Source organism: Vanacampus margaritifer, chromosome 2 (assembly GCF_051991255.1).
Source record: "Vanacampus margaritifer isolate UIUO_Vmar chromosome 2, RoL_Vmar_1.0, whole genome shotgun sequence".
Taxonomy (NCBI): domain Eukaryota; kingdom Metazoa; phylum Chordata; class Actinopteri; order Syngnathiformes; family Syngnathidae; genus Vanacampus; species Vanacampus margaritifer.
Window position 1 is genome coordinate 49,703,149 of NC_135433.1, and position 14,617 is coordinate 49,717,765.

Sequence of the window (14,617 nt, forward strand, 5' to 3'; positions counted from 1 at the left end):
GCAGTTGTGCATACATTCGTGTATAAAGAGGTAATATGTGTGAGTTCTTAAAAACCCGTGCCCTGACGTCGGGAGGATGACATCATCAACGCTTAAGTAACGGAGGGGCGGGGGGCAGATTCGTGAAGGGAGGACGGCCGCTCGTGCCACTGGAGCTTCTCAGGGACTATCAACAGGGAGTGCAACCGACCACAGAGCTGCGAGCTGGGGGAATGAGAGCTGCTCCAATCCGCTCCAATCCTCCTCGACCAAGGCTCGTACCCGCCTGACAACTACCGGGACACAATCTTCAGAGCACCAGCTTTCATACGAAACCAATATCGGGTGAGTGGAGGGTTCGGGAACCGGAGAAACCAGGGGGGAAAAGTGGCCTGATTCGACCGAACCAGAGTCTACTATTCACGGCTTAGCAGCATAGGGGGAGGGGGCACGTAGATGGCAATGTCTAATATCAACATTGAACAGTCTAGTGTAAGAATGGGTGTGGTTATAAATAAGATACGAAATGTGGAGCTATTACTTGACGTTCAAAGTGTAAAGCTTATGTTAATGTTGATGAAATGGTGCAATTGTTACGTATCAAGGTTTTGGCTAACCCACCACTAAGTAACGCTAGCTTACTCTTCTAGCTAACCGTGTATTGACAGATACACGTATTTATTAAAAGTCATTTTCAGGCATATGAATGCATTTTTTCCATGTCTCATTGCACTGCAGGGTTAGCCCAAGGTGTTGAAATATTTACTAAACATAATGGTTTAGGATTTCGCCCTTGTCTATAAGCTCAATCGACCTACTCTTCATAAAATTGCGAACGTAGCCGAGTAAATCTTGGCCACCGTTTAACAATATACAGTACATACTCTGCTGTATATATTATTTTATCTCCTAAATCTGTGTTAGAGCTGCTCGGAGCTGGTTGTCGAGTTTGTAATGTAAGTTGATATTGGAATGACAGCTGTGTGAGGCGTTGCAGTAGTGGTTTTCATTCGCGATTGTGAAATCCTTTGACTTTAGGGCTGTGACACTTGCTTTCCCCCCCTTTTACTTTCTTTTTTTCTAAACCTTTTCTACTTCCAGATCACCCTTCAAACCTCTAGGAGTAGTTGATCTCGCTTTTGAGGCTAGCGAATATAGTTTGCAGGAACCCCCTCAACCAAACTGACCTGTAAATAGGAACTAAATGTAACCTGGCCGTTGTCCTGTTGATGACTTCCACAATAGCTGATGATGCAGTGTGAGTCCACTCCATGGATGTTTTTGTCACATTTCGAAATAGTGGGGGGGATGCAGCTTTAGCTGTCACTTGCATATCACCATTGTTTACTAGTTTTCCCAGTCTGTCCTGCTTTGGCCACAATATTGTGAATATTATCAGTCTAATGCAGGGGTGGTGGACTCACCAGGGAATTCTTTTTTTAAGTAACAATTTAAGTCAAAATGAACATATATAATGTTAAAAACGTGATCAATAACTGCCTATTTTTTTTAAATTAAATGTAAATGTAGTGCCTTCTGAGGTATAATAGGCCCGGTTATGAAAACTGTTCCCAAACGCTTGTCAAATTACATATGGAGTGTAAAAATGTAAAAAAAATTGCCCTTAAAAATATGAATTTCTATGTTACACTAGTGCATAAAATGCATATGCACATGTAGTTGAATAAGGTAATCAAAGTATTAAAAACACCTCTTCTCACTTCCCTCTGTGCCAGAAATAATTATACAGATTGATTATTATGCCCCATTTTGCTTTTAATAATGAACTAGTACGTTGAACTAAAAATATTATTCAAATGTAAATAACCAGATGGACCCGATCTCAACCAGGCGCCAAAAAAGTGTGTGTCACTCACTGATCCTCTACCACATAATTTGATTACGGCACTTATCGTGTCACTTTGTGAAAAACATTCCTTGCTAAATTAGATACCTTTCTGCATGCAGACCAGGAGACACTCTTATGGTGTATTGAAATTTAACCCTTTACTCTAAATTCATCACCTCAACAAAGGCAGGTTGGCAGGACAGGGTGAGGAGGGGCTTCTGTGGCCTCCATTTTTAAATGTGTCGCATCATCTGGTGTTTTCATATGAAAATGGGCCGAGTGTAATGACAGATTTGTGTTAAGGTCCATGATGGTTGCAGAGATGTTAGGTTGTGAATACAAGATCATGTAAATATGAATATGCCTGTTAAATGCAGCCATTTGAATAAGATGGTGTAATTCCGCCGAAAAACTGGATATAGACTTTTTTTCTTTTTCTTTTTCAAAAAAGGTGCGTAACTATTTGGAAAAGGTCATTGGTATTTTTGAAAGATCAATCAATTTGACTAGGTTTCAAAATTATTGAATTATCAAATTAATGAACAGCTGTTTTGATAAGCAATTAATCTTTTACTTCTGCTGGTTGAATTAAAAGTCAGAATCCTCTGAATTCTGCCTCACAAAAGTTAATATTCTCTGATTTCTCAGACTGTTTTGTTTTGTTTTCTAAGTATGTTGCATTTAATCCAAATATTAAAACAAGTGCAATTGGGGGGCTAAATTTGTACTTATTTTCTGACATGTTACAGACCAAACCAATATTGAATCATAATAATTTATGGATAAAAATTACAGGTTATTAACAGGTTTTTCAAACTACGTCTGAAAATAACGATTAAAACTGAAGTAGCCTCAGAGGGAGATAGCAAAGTAGTAGCACTTTGCATTAATTGGTAATTGCAAGAAGTAGGTCTGTTTCAAAAAGTTTGGTGAGTAAGTACAGCATCACTCCTCGTGTGATATTGCTTTCTTGTTTATTTTGGTTTTATTTCATTATTAAACAATACCAAATAAAAAACAACTAGTGGTTAATAATGTACTTTGCAATACATTTAAGTAATCAGATAATTTTATTAATCAATGGAATAATCAATATAATTATCATCTACAAAAAAATATTCAATGTTGTCAGCCCTACAATGGACTTTTTTTGTGAATTTGGTGACTTCAATTGTTCTAAGGGCATCATTGCTTATGTGCACTGCAGTGCTTACATTAGCAATATCACTGCAAATGGAGAGGAGCTAGTTCACTAAAATAGTCAGTTTTGCCATCGTAACTATTCCGACGCCTCTAGTGAACACAGTCCATTGCACATTGCGCAAACATTGCCAAAGACGGTGCCCGGTGCTAAAGCAGTGATTTAATGGAGTATTTTGACCCGAGGTATGTGCGTCAAATTGCAAATATTTTGCTGAAGTTGCCATGCCTCACATGTACTTGAGGAAAAAATTGTAAAAGAACTGGAACAGACATGGACCAGTGGAGCCAGCCCAATTTATGTTGAATAGTATAAGTTAATTATTAATTAGATGTTGTATTTGCATATAGGTTTAGACAATAGGGACTTTTTTTACCCACGAGAAAGCACTTTGCATTTGTGTTGAGAACTTTTTTTTTTTTAACTATGGAAGTTTACAGAAGCATATTGCATTCACTTGAAAAAAAAAACCCTCCTTTTTTTCTTACCAATTTTTGTGAGGGAGCTTTGTTTTTTGTGTGTATATATTTTTTAAATTTTCAGTTTTTCTGAATATTTTTCCTGTTTTACTGAACATTTTTTTCTGTCAAAAAATATTCTGAAAAATGGAATTTTTTTCATATTTTCTACACAGAAGGAAAAATTACTTAGAACAGAAAAAAATATTCAGAAAATCAGGGAAAAAAATAATATTAAAAAACTGAATAAAATGATTCAGAAAAACAGAAGCTGGTGTTCTGTTTTTTGAATTTTTTTTCTTTTTCTTTTTTGCCTCTGAACTCCAAATGACTTGTTGCAGACTCGCTAATGGTGGAAACTTAACTGTTAGGTTACTAAAATCATGCCGATCAATTGACAAGTTCGTATACTTACATGCTCCATAAAACAAAATATCTAGCTTACATTAGAATGTATAGTATACAGTAAAAAGCATAAAACATTAACAATACTGTGTGTGTTACTAATTACAGTACATGCCTTACCTTAACTGAATATTTTTTCCAAGTGAATGCAAGACGTTTCCGTAGGAGTTGGTGCAATTTATGTATAAAACTGTGTCAAAGTTTGATTGTCATCATCAGGAAAAAAAAGATCCCACTAGGGGAGCAAAAAGGTGAACGCAAAACCTGTTCTGACATTTGACCGTAGCTGCTTAAGTAAAAGGGAAAAAGAAAATTAATCAAAGTTGTAAATCAAGGACAAAAATAATCCTTCTATCAAAGGATAACATAAAAGTACAGGAAGACGGTCTGAAGGTCAAATGGTGAGATTGTAAATTGCCTTATATTTTTAAAGTTAAAGAAGGGATGGAATAATTTCCCTGTGAATGTTCTTTCTTCTATTTGTGTCATATTGAGCAGAGCAATGTTGCTGTGAGTTTGTGCCCTAGCGTAGTTCTTTGTGAATGTAGATCCAGTAATGTGAAAAAAGTATTTCGACTAGAAGTGTATTTTTGAATGCGCAGCAGTGCCAGATTTGGAACAAGTCCATACACTGCACATTCGGTGAACAAGTCACAATTTGTTTCAGACATGTACCCAAGGTGTTTTGTGAGTAAGATGCTAAGCTCTCTTTAGTAAGTCGTGCCCAGGGCAGATGTGTTCTCGGCAGCACTTTGCTCCCTAGTCCGTCGCACAGACTCATTTGAGGGCCTTGACGCTGATGAAGCCAGCCTTCGCATTGTGGCTGCTGCCTTCCTTCACCCACCAAAGTTGGTTCAGAGCTTAGTCTTGCTTTCACAGTGGCTGCAAAATGTGGTGTGGTAGAGTTGTGAATAAATGATGATCCTGCTCTAGCGTCACATGCATTTACAGCCAGGCGAACTCAACGTGCCACATTTTTTCTTCCGTGCCAAGTCACCATAGTCATGCAGTTGTTTTTTTTTCCCCCATCACAACTTCTCTTCCAATTGGCAACTGCGAATTCTGCCGAGCCCACGTTTTTTTGTTTCTTTCCCACCCGCCCTTGTTTTTGCTGATCTCACTGCAACCATCCATCCCCGCCCAGCTACCCTACAAATCTATTCGTGCATGACTGGAGGGCAGACAGCTGTTTGCTGATGTACTCGCCCGGTTCAGTTCTCATACTAACTTTGCTCATATTGATGCGTCTGACTCATTCACTTGTTCGCCTACTTTGTTCCCTCATACCGCTCACATTACTCTGACATTTTGACAATAGAGGTATAGCTAGAATTAAGTTAAATCATGCTGTCACTTGTTCTTTGCCTTCTAATCATTGCTATGTTGTGTTTGTAAATGACAGTGACTGCTCGCAATCATGGAGCTCCGAGTGGGGAACAAATATCGACTTGGAAGAAAGATAGGTAGTGGTTCCTTTGGAGACATTTACCTTGGTGAGTAGAAAAAGGACACTGTTCTCCTGTTTATTCTTTCCATACCTTGATTGATTTTCTATGCGTTAGTGTTTTTTTTCCTAATCAGCCTAATTTTACTTCATACGCATAATTTGGATCTGTAAATTATGGTAGATAAAGTTGCTTCTTTGGATCTCTTCAGGTGCCAACATTGCCACTGGTGAGGAGGTAGCCATCAAACTTGAATGTGTGAAGACCAAACACCCGCAGTTGCACATTGAGAGCAAGTTCTACAAGATGATGCAAGGAGGAGGTACAAACAAAACACAGCCAGCCACGGTGGAGTCAAATGATGTGTTGTGGGGGGATGAGGAGTATTATTAAAACTCAGTTTCATTCACATAATTGTTACCAAGAGTATCATGTCTTACTTCAGTGGACTGGACAGCCAACGGAGGACGTACATATGCCTTTGTGAAATGCACGATTGAGATAGACAACTCCATATTGATCACAACCATTTGGCTGCACTGATTATGCTCAGGTTACTTGAAAACAGACAAAAAAGTTTTGCTCTTCTCAAATGATGTCTTCTACTTAACTAGTATATGAGCAACAATAGCAACAAGTTATTTTTGATGAATGGCTGGCAGCTACTATATGTGGCCAACAGATTGTGAACCTGCCATCAATAGACTGGTTGAAGCTGGCTTGCCAGAAAGCATCCACCACACTCAAGAGAATTGTCAAATCACATTGATAAATATCACGAAGTAGGCGAAGGAAATCCTTTACAGGACAATTTCCACCCCATTTCCTTTATGGAAAATGTAATATGAATTTAATGCGAAAAATGCAAAGAAATTATTATAACCAAGCATTTCAAAGTAAATTCTAAATTTTTGCATGTTTAAATGGCCACTTTTGGAGCTTTAATGTCATTCAGTTAAAAGGTTTTCAGGAAAGCTTGGGGTACTTGATAAATTGGAACCAATTTCATGCTAATGTCGTGTATTTGTTTGTTCCAGTGGGTATTCCGTCGATAAAGTGGTGTGGTGCAGAGGGAGACTACAACGTGATGGTGATGGAGCTTCTCGGCCCCAGTCTTGAAGATCTTTTCAACTTTTGCTCCCGAAAGTTCAGTCTGAAGACTGTCCTACTTTTGGCAGACCAAATGGTACAACTTTAAAACAAACAACAACAACAAAACTGTCATGAGGTCATGTGCATTATTAAAAGTGCTTGTTTTGCACACGACTATATTGGGGTCCCACAAGGTTTTGTTTTTAAAAAATTAACTGTCCAGTTTTCCTATACTTATGCATTATTTTTTGCATATAACCGTTGGCTTCCCCCAGTAAGATCCTGTTGACCCACTTGTTGAGCTTTTCTGTTTTCAAATATGGTGGAATCTCTAAAGTACTTTACAACACAATTTGTTATAGAGTACTCAACACTGGTCAACCTCCAGTTTATCTGCATTCCAACGTAATTTTCAATTAATAGGAATAGTAATCTTGTGGAGGGTTAAACTTTAACTTCAGAAATACACTCTACTTTAACTTTGATGACATTTATGTTGACGATGGCGTCTTACTGTTAGACGTTTGATTTGGGGTGTGTATTCATGTTAATTTTTTAAGATGGTCAATTTATGATGATTTCAATTAGTCACAAAGCTGAAGAAAATGCAGAAAAATTCAAAGTTACTTAATTGAGCTGTTGCATGATTTACTGACTTCTCGATGCATGACAAATTTTTGGAGGAGTATTTTTCAAACGTTATGGTTGAATTTTGTAGTATGTCCTTAGTATAGTTCGACGAGCAGTGTCACTGTATGTTATTAGAATGTTTGTCTAGGTGTCTTGTAAACATGTGTGCAGGTCACTGTGTCCTTTTTTTGGTCTGGTCTGTAAACAAAAATATAATTTATTCCTAAACATTTCCTTGTGTCACCCATCTTTAGATAAGCCGTATTGAGTACATCCACTCAAAGAACTTCATTCACCGTGATGTAAAACCAGACAACTTCTTAATGGGGCTTGGCAAGAAGGGTAATCTTGTGTACATCATTGACTTTGGCCTGGCCAAAAAGTACCGTGATGCCCGCACACACCAGCACATCCCCTACAGGGAGAACAAGAACCTGACGGGCACAGCACGCTATGCTTCTATCAACACACATCTTGGAATTGGTAAGCAGCACATCGAGCATGCAAACTAACCCGATTTGTTACTTTGATAAAGGCTTCTGTCTATTGAGTGTCAGGAACTGCGAGATAACTAACATGCAGGTTGTGGTGTATCCTTGTGCTACACAATAGCAATAGAAGGGAAAGGAGAAAACACAAAAAACACAAATACGTCAGTGCTGCAAATTGATAAACTTGTAGCCCCCCCCCAAACCTATCATTCATGGGCCCTTAGAATCAGCATACAAAGTGCATGTATGGAATAAGTTGGTTGTGTTCAGTCCTGATTAATGGGCCCCCCAAATAATGACTGTTTGCCATTTGACTCAGCCTTGTCACTCATGCAACCTGTAGTAATAACTCTTAGTGGCAAGAATTGACATGCTTCGAACCTCCCACTTGTTGGTTGGAAGCTTTGAGAAGTTCAAGCCTAGAATTTTTTTAAACTAGAAAACACACTTTTATGATGAATTCCAAGACCATTTGGCAAACATTGTACAGCTCTAACACATTGGGGTTGAAATTTAAGATGAATGATATCCATTTCATAACCATGGCTCTGTGGTAACATACCTATTGCTAAAATGAATTGGGCCAGATTTTTTTCCCACATGGAGTAGAGCTAATGGCTGACTGAATGCATCTCCAGTCCTGCTTTTTTACAGGCAGTCTTCTAAATTTATTTAAGATGGCACTGACGGCCACTCTGTCATCTGCCACTTAACACTATTTTACACTGAAGCAGACCTGGGTTCAGAGGTGATCTCTATATAACATGCGTTTTCCCAGTCATGGCTATTTTAATAAAAAAAAAAAATATATATATGTATACCTTCTTAAATGTAAACATAAGTTATATAATTATGTGACAAGAGAATGACCCTATTGCTGGAAATGTCTGGCCACTGCTATTGTCTCATTCCACAGTGGTATAAGATTCCTGGCCTGAAATGACTGTATAGACTTTGGTAGGGTTTTAGTTTATATGGGCCATATCAGACCATACAAGCCTGTTTGGGCGTAGGATTCATTCAAGGAAAAAAAAAAAATTCACCCATGGCACTGACACTGGTCTTTTTGTGAAGCAGCCTCAATTGTGTAATTCTGTGTCATGCAGAACATGTCCCATGATTTAGACCTTTAACTATTAACTTAAAAAATATATATATACAGTGTGTATATATATATATATATGTATATGTATATATATATATATATATATATATATATATATATTCCAATAAATAAGAACTAGGTCTGTTTATCTGTCAATTTTTGTTAGAATTGCAAACTTGGATTTGCTTTACAAATGCAGCATGAAATTGATTAACTGTAGCCAAATTATAAGCGCTGACGACAAGTGGCTCCCATCTTTGTGGAATTTTCCAAAGGAAACAACAATTCCGGGAAAAAACGATGGTACTAAAGTGCATGATATATTCTACTGTTCATCTCACCAGTATGTGCTATTTAGGGTGAGGTTTTTTTTAGGCTATGTGATACAGTTTGAAATTTCACTCATTTTCAGCTCATGCAAGTTTATTCATAGATATTTTTAACTGAAACTTGTCAAACAAAGGGAGAAGGGCTTTCTACCCCAAGTAGCAGACAAAATGGAAGGGTTGAGAAATAATCAAGTTATAATGTTGCAGTTTTTTGACCAGATTTTCTATACGCGATGTCACACAAAAACACTCCCCTCAAATGCCATTTTGACAGACAACAAAATAAAATTTCTCTAGAACCCTTTATCCCGTTTTCAAAATTGTTGGTGTGCCATACTCAGGATGAAGTGGTCATTCTATCCAGACTCAATATTTTGACATTGTTGTTTTGGGGAAATCTTATCATGTTGCTAGTCAAAGAAAGCTTTAGTTGGTGTAGCTCTTAACTCTCTAAAACTTTTTCTAGAGCAATCCAGACGTGATGATTTGGAGTCCCTCGGCTACGTCCTCATGTATTTCAACCTTGGGTCCTTACCCTGGCAAGGCCTAAAGGCTGCTACCAAGAGACAAAAGTATGAACGAATCAGTGAGAAGAAAATGTCTACGCCGATTGAGTTTCTTTGCAAAGGATACCCTTGTAAGTGAAACTAGAGTTTCATTCTTAAACAAATGTTTTCACAAAAACCTCAAAGCATTTTTTTCTCCTCCTACAGGGGAGTTCTCCACATACCTGAATTTTTGCCGAGCACTCCGATTTGATGACAAGCCAGATTACTCCTACCTGCGACAGCTCTTCCGAAATCACTTCCACCGGCAGGGCTTCTCCTATGATTATGTCTTTGACTGGAATATGCTCAAGTTTGTAAGTTGAGAAAGTGTCTTTTTTTAAGTAGTGATGATTTACTACCTGTCACTGGGCCAGAAGCCTTTAAGGAGTTTTGACAACGCAAGTCTATTGTTGATTTTTAGTTTTAATAAAAACCTTCTAAATATGGCTGGTCTGGGTTTGCAGGGGGCCACCCGGACGACTGAAGATGGAGACCGGGAGAGGAGGACCGGTGACGAAAGGGACGATCGGATTGGTGTTGCTCCCAGGGGTTCTGCAGCGCGAGGTCTCCCACCAGGTCCTAACCCTGGACCTGCCAACAGAGTCCGAAATGGACCAGAACAGGCCATTTCGAACCCTGCTTCACGGGTCCAACAGTCTGGTGAGTTGGACCCTGAATTACTAAAGTCTCCAACTTAGAAAATATTTGAAAACCAGCCAGGGAGGGGGGCAAATGTGGTCAGGGAGGCCGCCCCATAGCGCCCCTATGTTGGATATGACAGGCGAGAGCCCCCCCTGGTTCCCAATCAAAGGCTTACATTTAACAATATTTGCTGTATTCTGGTATCAATTTTCTGCATTTTTTTCCAGGTAACACGTCGCCTCGCGCCATTTCTCGTGCAGAGAGGGAAAGGAAAGTGAGCATGCGGCTCCACCGTGGGGCTCCAGCTAATGTGTCGTCCTCAGACTTGACAGCCCGTCACGACCAATCTAGGATTTCCACGTCACAGGTGAGCATATACTCAAAAAACACTTGGAGGGTGGTTCCTATGCTCAAATTTTACACTACAGGGGAAAGTACACAACTGCACATGCATACAAATCACATACATTTTTAATTGGATAGTGTTCCCCTGACATTGTTCACACCCCCATTATATTCGTTTTTTTTAAAGTCACACTTTTTATGATTTATTTTTTTCACCATATTCTTCTGTAATACCCTTGCACGTGGGAAAGGAAAGCCACAGTCAATAATGCACTTTTCAGATGTTAATTTGGGATTGTTTATGTTGGGACTGCAGTAAACACAAATTTGGGTTATAGCTTAAGTTATTTTTAAAGCATGTTTATTTAGTGCTGGAATGTTTTTTGAAAACCGTTAAAACTAATAAAGACTGCAGCAATGCCTATATATTATACAGTATATACACTACAGGCCAAAAGTTTGGACACACCTCATTTTTTTTCTTTTTCTTGAGAGAGTTCAGTATTGTTCATTTGGTAATCTTACCCATTCAACATGTCATCATCATTGCGTTTTGTTTTTTTGTGCGTGAATATGTGCATGTCTGCATGTGTGTGAATTTGTGGTCATTAATTCACCTGAAACCTATTAAAAATCCCATACCCTTCACCTAAACCGAAAACTTCAGAATCCCGCTAGTGTCATGAAGTTGTCAGGAGACCCGAGGAAGGATCAAAGAAAAGTGAAATCCAGCACCGACCAGACACCACCTACCCACAGGGTTACAAACCAGAATCTTTCACCAACCCCAGAAACATCTAAATTCCAACAAATTCGGGGGAGACTTCAAGAGACCAAAGGAAGGAAGGATAAATGAAGCAGAGTGAGATCCACAGACATCAGCCTCCACCGATTCAACGGCTAGAGGAAGAAGCAGATTGTGTTTGAATTTTAGGAGATGCTGGTGTGATGAATCTGGCATGCATAAAAACCTCCACCAAAGAAGGAAGCCGTCGACCCCGGCCAGGACAGGGCAAGCACAAGCCCCCAGGCCGCAGCAGCGCCAGGGCACAACGCCCGGGCCCCGCGGAGGCCACCGGCCGGAGAGCAAACCCAGGATCCCAGAGCACCCCCCACCCCAACACGTCCCGCGCCCCAAGCCCAACGCAGCAGAACGTGGCATGGCAGGCCCACCAGGCACCCCACGACTGCCCCACACCCGCCACCCACCACAACCCAGTCCCCGCCGGCCCCCGGCCCTCAAACCCCCAGACACCCACCCTCAGCACTCCTAACCCAGCCACCCGTACCCAAACCAAACCGACCCCCAAATCCCGGGGACCCCCCGTACCCGGAATCAGTGCCAGAGAGGGGCTGCACGGAATGACGTCAAACCGTGCCAACAGCTCGTTTTCTCAGGTTGTGAGGGGCTGGTGCTTGGAGAGAGGAATAACCTAGAATTTCTCATACAGGGGCGAATGGAGGAAAACACAACTTTGGTCATGTTTTTGGTGAGGAATTAGCATTTTAACATGGCTAAAAGCTAAAAAAATAAAATAAAATAAAAAGTTGATTTTTCATGTTGCAGTCCCTTTTAATACTGCGGTATGCCCCAACCGATAGATCCTCACCCTGACTCACCCGCCCCTCCAAGTTGTGGGGTGCATACCCCCAAGGAGTGTGTTATGTGCCCTATGTTTCTATTTACAAAGTGTATTGTGCAAAACAAGTGGAGTGAGTTAAGAGGAGCAACCAGCGGGGGCCTCTTCCAACCCGGCGGGGGCAGGAGACACCCCAGCGGGACCCCAGCGGGCAGATGGAGACAGCACGGTGGAGCGATAGGACTCGCACCCGTGGATACCGGGGCCCACCTGAGGTGACAGGAGGCTCACTGGAGTGGGGCAGGAAACAACACCCACACCCTCTTGCCCGGAGCCACGAGACCCGGGCCAGGGGTGGAGCCCCTGGACCAGGGGAGGGGGAGGAAGGCGGACAGGGGAGGGGGACGGGACAGGGAGAAGATGACAAGAAGGGGAAGGGGCAGCAGCAGGACAGCAGGGAGAGGGGGGAGGATGGGTGACGATGGAGTAGGGACCGGGAAGGGGGGAGGCGAGCAGGGAGAGGCATGAAGGGGGAGTGGAGAGGAAACAACGGGGCACACCGGAGGCCCACCTGCACCGAACCGCGTCGTTGGGCGTGGAGCAACGGACCACGCCTGGGCGGCGCCACCCCGGACCCCAGGGAGAGCACCCCAACGCAGCCCCCCCCCCCCCCCCCAAGAGACCCAGGAAACGGCCGAGACGCTGCCGCCACCCAGCAGCCAAAGGAGGGGCAGAGCCACGTCCGGCCAGGAAAGTTAACCAACAAGCATGCAGTGATTCCGAATATTAACCCTTGGTGCGCATTAGAAGTTAGTCTTAAGGAATTGGTGACTGTAAGATGTCATTGAATGTGGTCTACTCGATCTTGCTGACAGCAACTGGGTTCCTGACTATAAAAACACAACCATTAGTCAAATGCCAAATACAGAAACAGCAATATAAGTTATAGCGATGTGGTGGCAGAATCAGATTTAAATTAAAAGATTCTATGTACGTAGACCATAGTTGTCAAACTCCGGTCCTGGAGGGCCGTAGTCCTGCAGGTTTTGAATGTTTCCGTTCTCCAGCACAGCTGATATATGATCAGCTCATCAGCAAACTCTGCATAAGCCTAATAATGATCCTGCTGATTGGAATCAGCTTGTGTTGGAAGAGGGAAACCTCCAAATTCTGCAGGACCTACGGCCCTCTAGGACCGGAGTTTGACACCTATGACATAGACCAGTGGTCCTCAACCCAGGTCCTCGATGACCGGTATCCAGCCTGTTTTCCATGCCTCCCACAGTCAACACAGGTGATTCATATCATCAGCTAATCAGCAATCTCTGGAGAAGGCTGATAACGATCTCCACCTGCGTTGGCTGTGGGAGACATGGAAAACAGGCTGGATACCGGTCCCTGAGGATCAGGGTTGAGGACCACTGACATAGACCATGTTTGTATCAATTTTGATATTTGGTTTTTATTTGAAGCAGAGATAGATTTTTTTCCATTAAAATGTGATTCATGAGGAGGTTAGACCATTGGTCGATATTCAGAGTTTGTTTATTTTTCCAGTTAACAAGAATTGTTTTTTTGGCGATAGCAGGGGCTACGAGTGTAGATTGAGATTGTTTACATGGTTAGTCAGTTGTTGTTAGATCACCAAGCAAACACAAGCTTGGAGATAAAAAGGTATCCATCCTACAGTCCAAGATAACGGAAAGTTTTTCTAAGACTTTACTCCAGGAATACATAACCGGAGTGCATAACCATAAAGCATGAAAATAAGTGTCGGCAGTGTTTTGTGACCACTGGAGACTGAGAGTCACATTTTCTTCATCATGTATTGAGTAATATGTGTTTTATGAATAATTTTATATTGGATAAGTTGTAAATTTGTGTGTTTTGTCATTTTAAATACAGACCTCATTAAATGTGTTTGCTCATTACCATTTACATTGTAGATTCTCACTGAAGGCATCAAAACTAAGAATGAACGCGAGGAGTTATGTACAGTACTTGACAAAAAAAAGTTGAAATAACTGAGAACATGTTTTAGCTCTGATGACTGCTTTGCACACGGGGAACTCCTTCAATACTATTGGAAAACCATTTCAGGTTACTACTCTTGAAGTTCATTGAGGGAATGCCAAGTGTGCAAAAAAAATCATCAGAGCAAAGAGTGACTGTTTTGAAGAAACTAGAATATAAAATATGTTTTCAATTATTCCACCTTTTATTTTAGTACATAAATCCACATGTGTACATTCATAGTTTTGATGCATTCAGTGAGAATCTACAATCTAAATATAAATAGTCATGAAAATAAAATAAAAATGCATTGAAGGTGTGTCCGAACTTTTGGCATGTACTGTATATCGTCACCCTCTTAAAATAATTGCCCAAGTCATTTTTTTTGGCAAAAAATATTTTTGGGCCTATAGCACAGATTTTCACTTATTGCAGGTGGGTCCTCTGATAAACGAGTTCATTGTTGTAAAATTCTCCCGGAATCAAACGGGATCGTATTGCTTTT

The 14,617-nt window shown here is 40.9% G+C and overlaps 1 protein-coding gene across 1 annotated transcript in view; it reads left to right on the top strand.

The window, feature by feature from the left end:
• The first annotated feature begins 79 nt into the window (after positions 1-79).
• LOC144043402 (casein kinase I) overlaps positions 80-14,617 on the top strand; it is a 16,422-nt gene continuing 1,884 nt past the window's right edge. Inside the window, exons 1-9 of the mRNA XM_077557001.1 lie at positions 80-324; positions 5,295-5,385; positions 5,549-5,659; positions 6,375-6,523; positions 7,314-7,542; positions 9,451-9,621; positions 9,698-9,846; positions 9,997-10,192; positions 10,402-10,541. Of these exons, the coding sequence (XP_077413127.1) occupies positions 5,310-5,385; positions 5,549-5,659; positions 6,375-6,523; positions 7,314-7,542; positions 9,451-9,621; positions 9,698-9,846; positions 9,997-10,192; positions 10,402-10,541 (1,221 nt within the window). The 5' untranslated portion in view covers positions 80-324; positions 5,295-5,309. The remainder of the gene's footprint in view (positions 325-5,294; positions 5,386-5,548; positions 5,660-6,374; positions 6,524-7,313; positions 7,543-9,450; positions 9,622-9,697; positions 9,847-9,996; positions 10,193-10,401; positions 10,542-14,617) is intronic.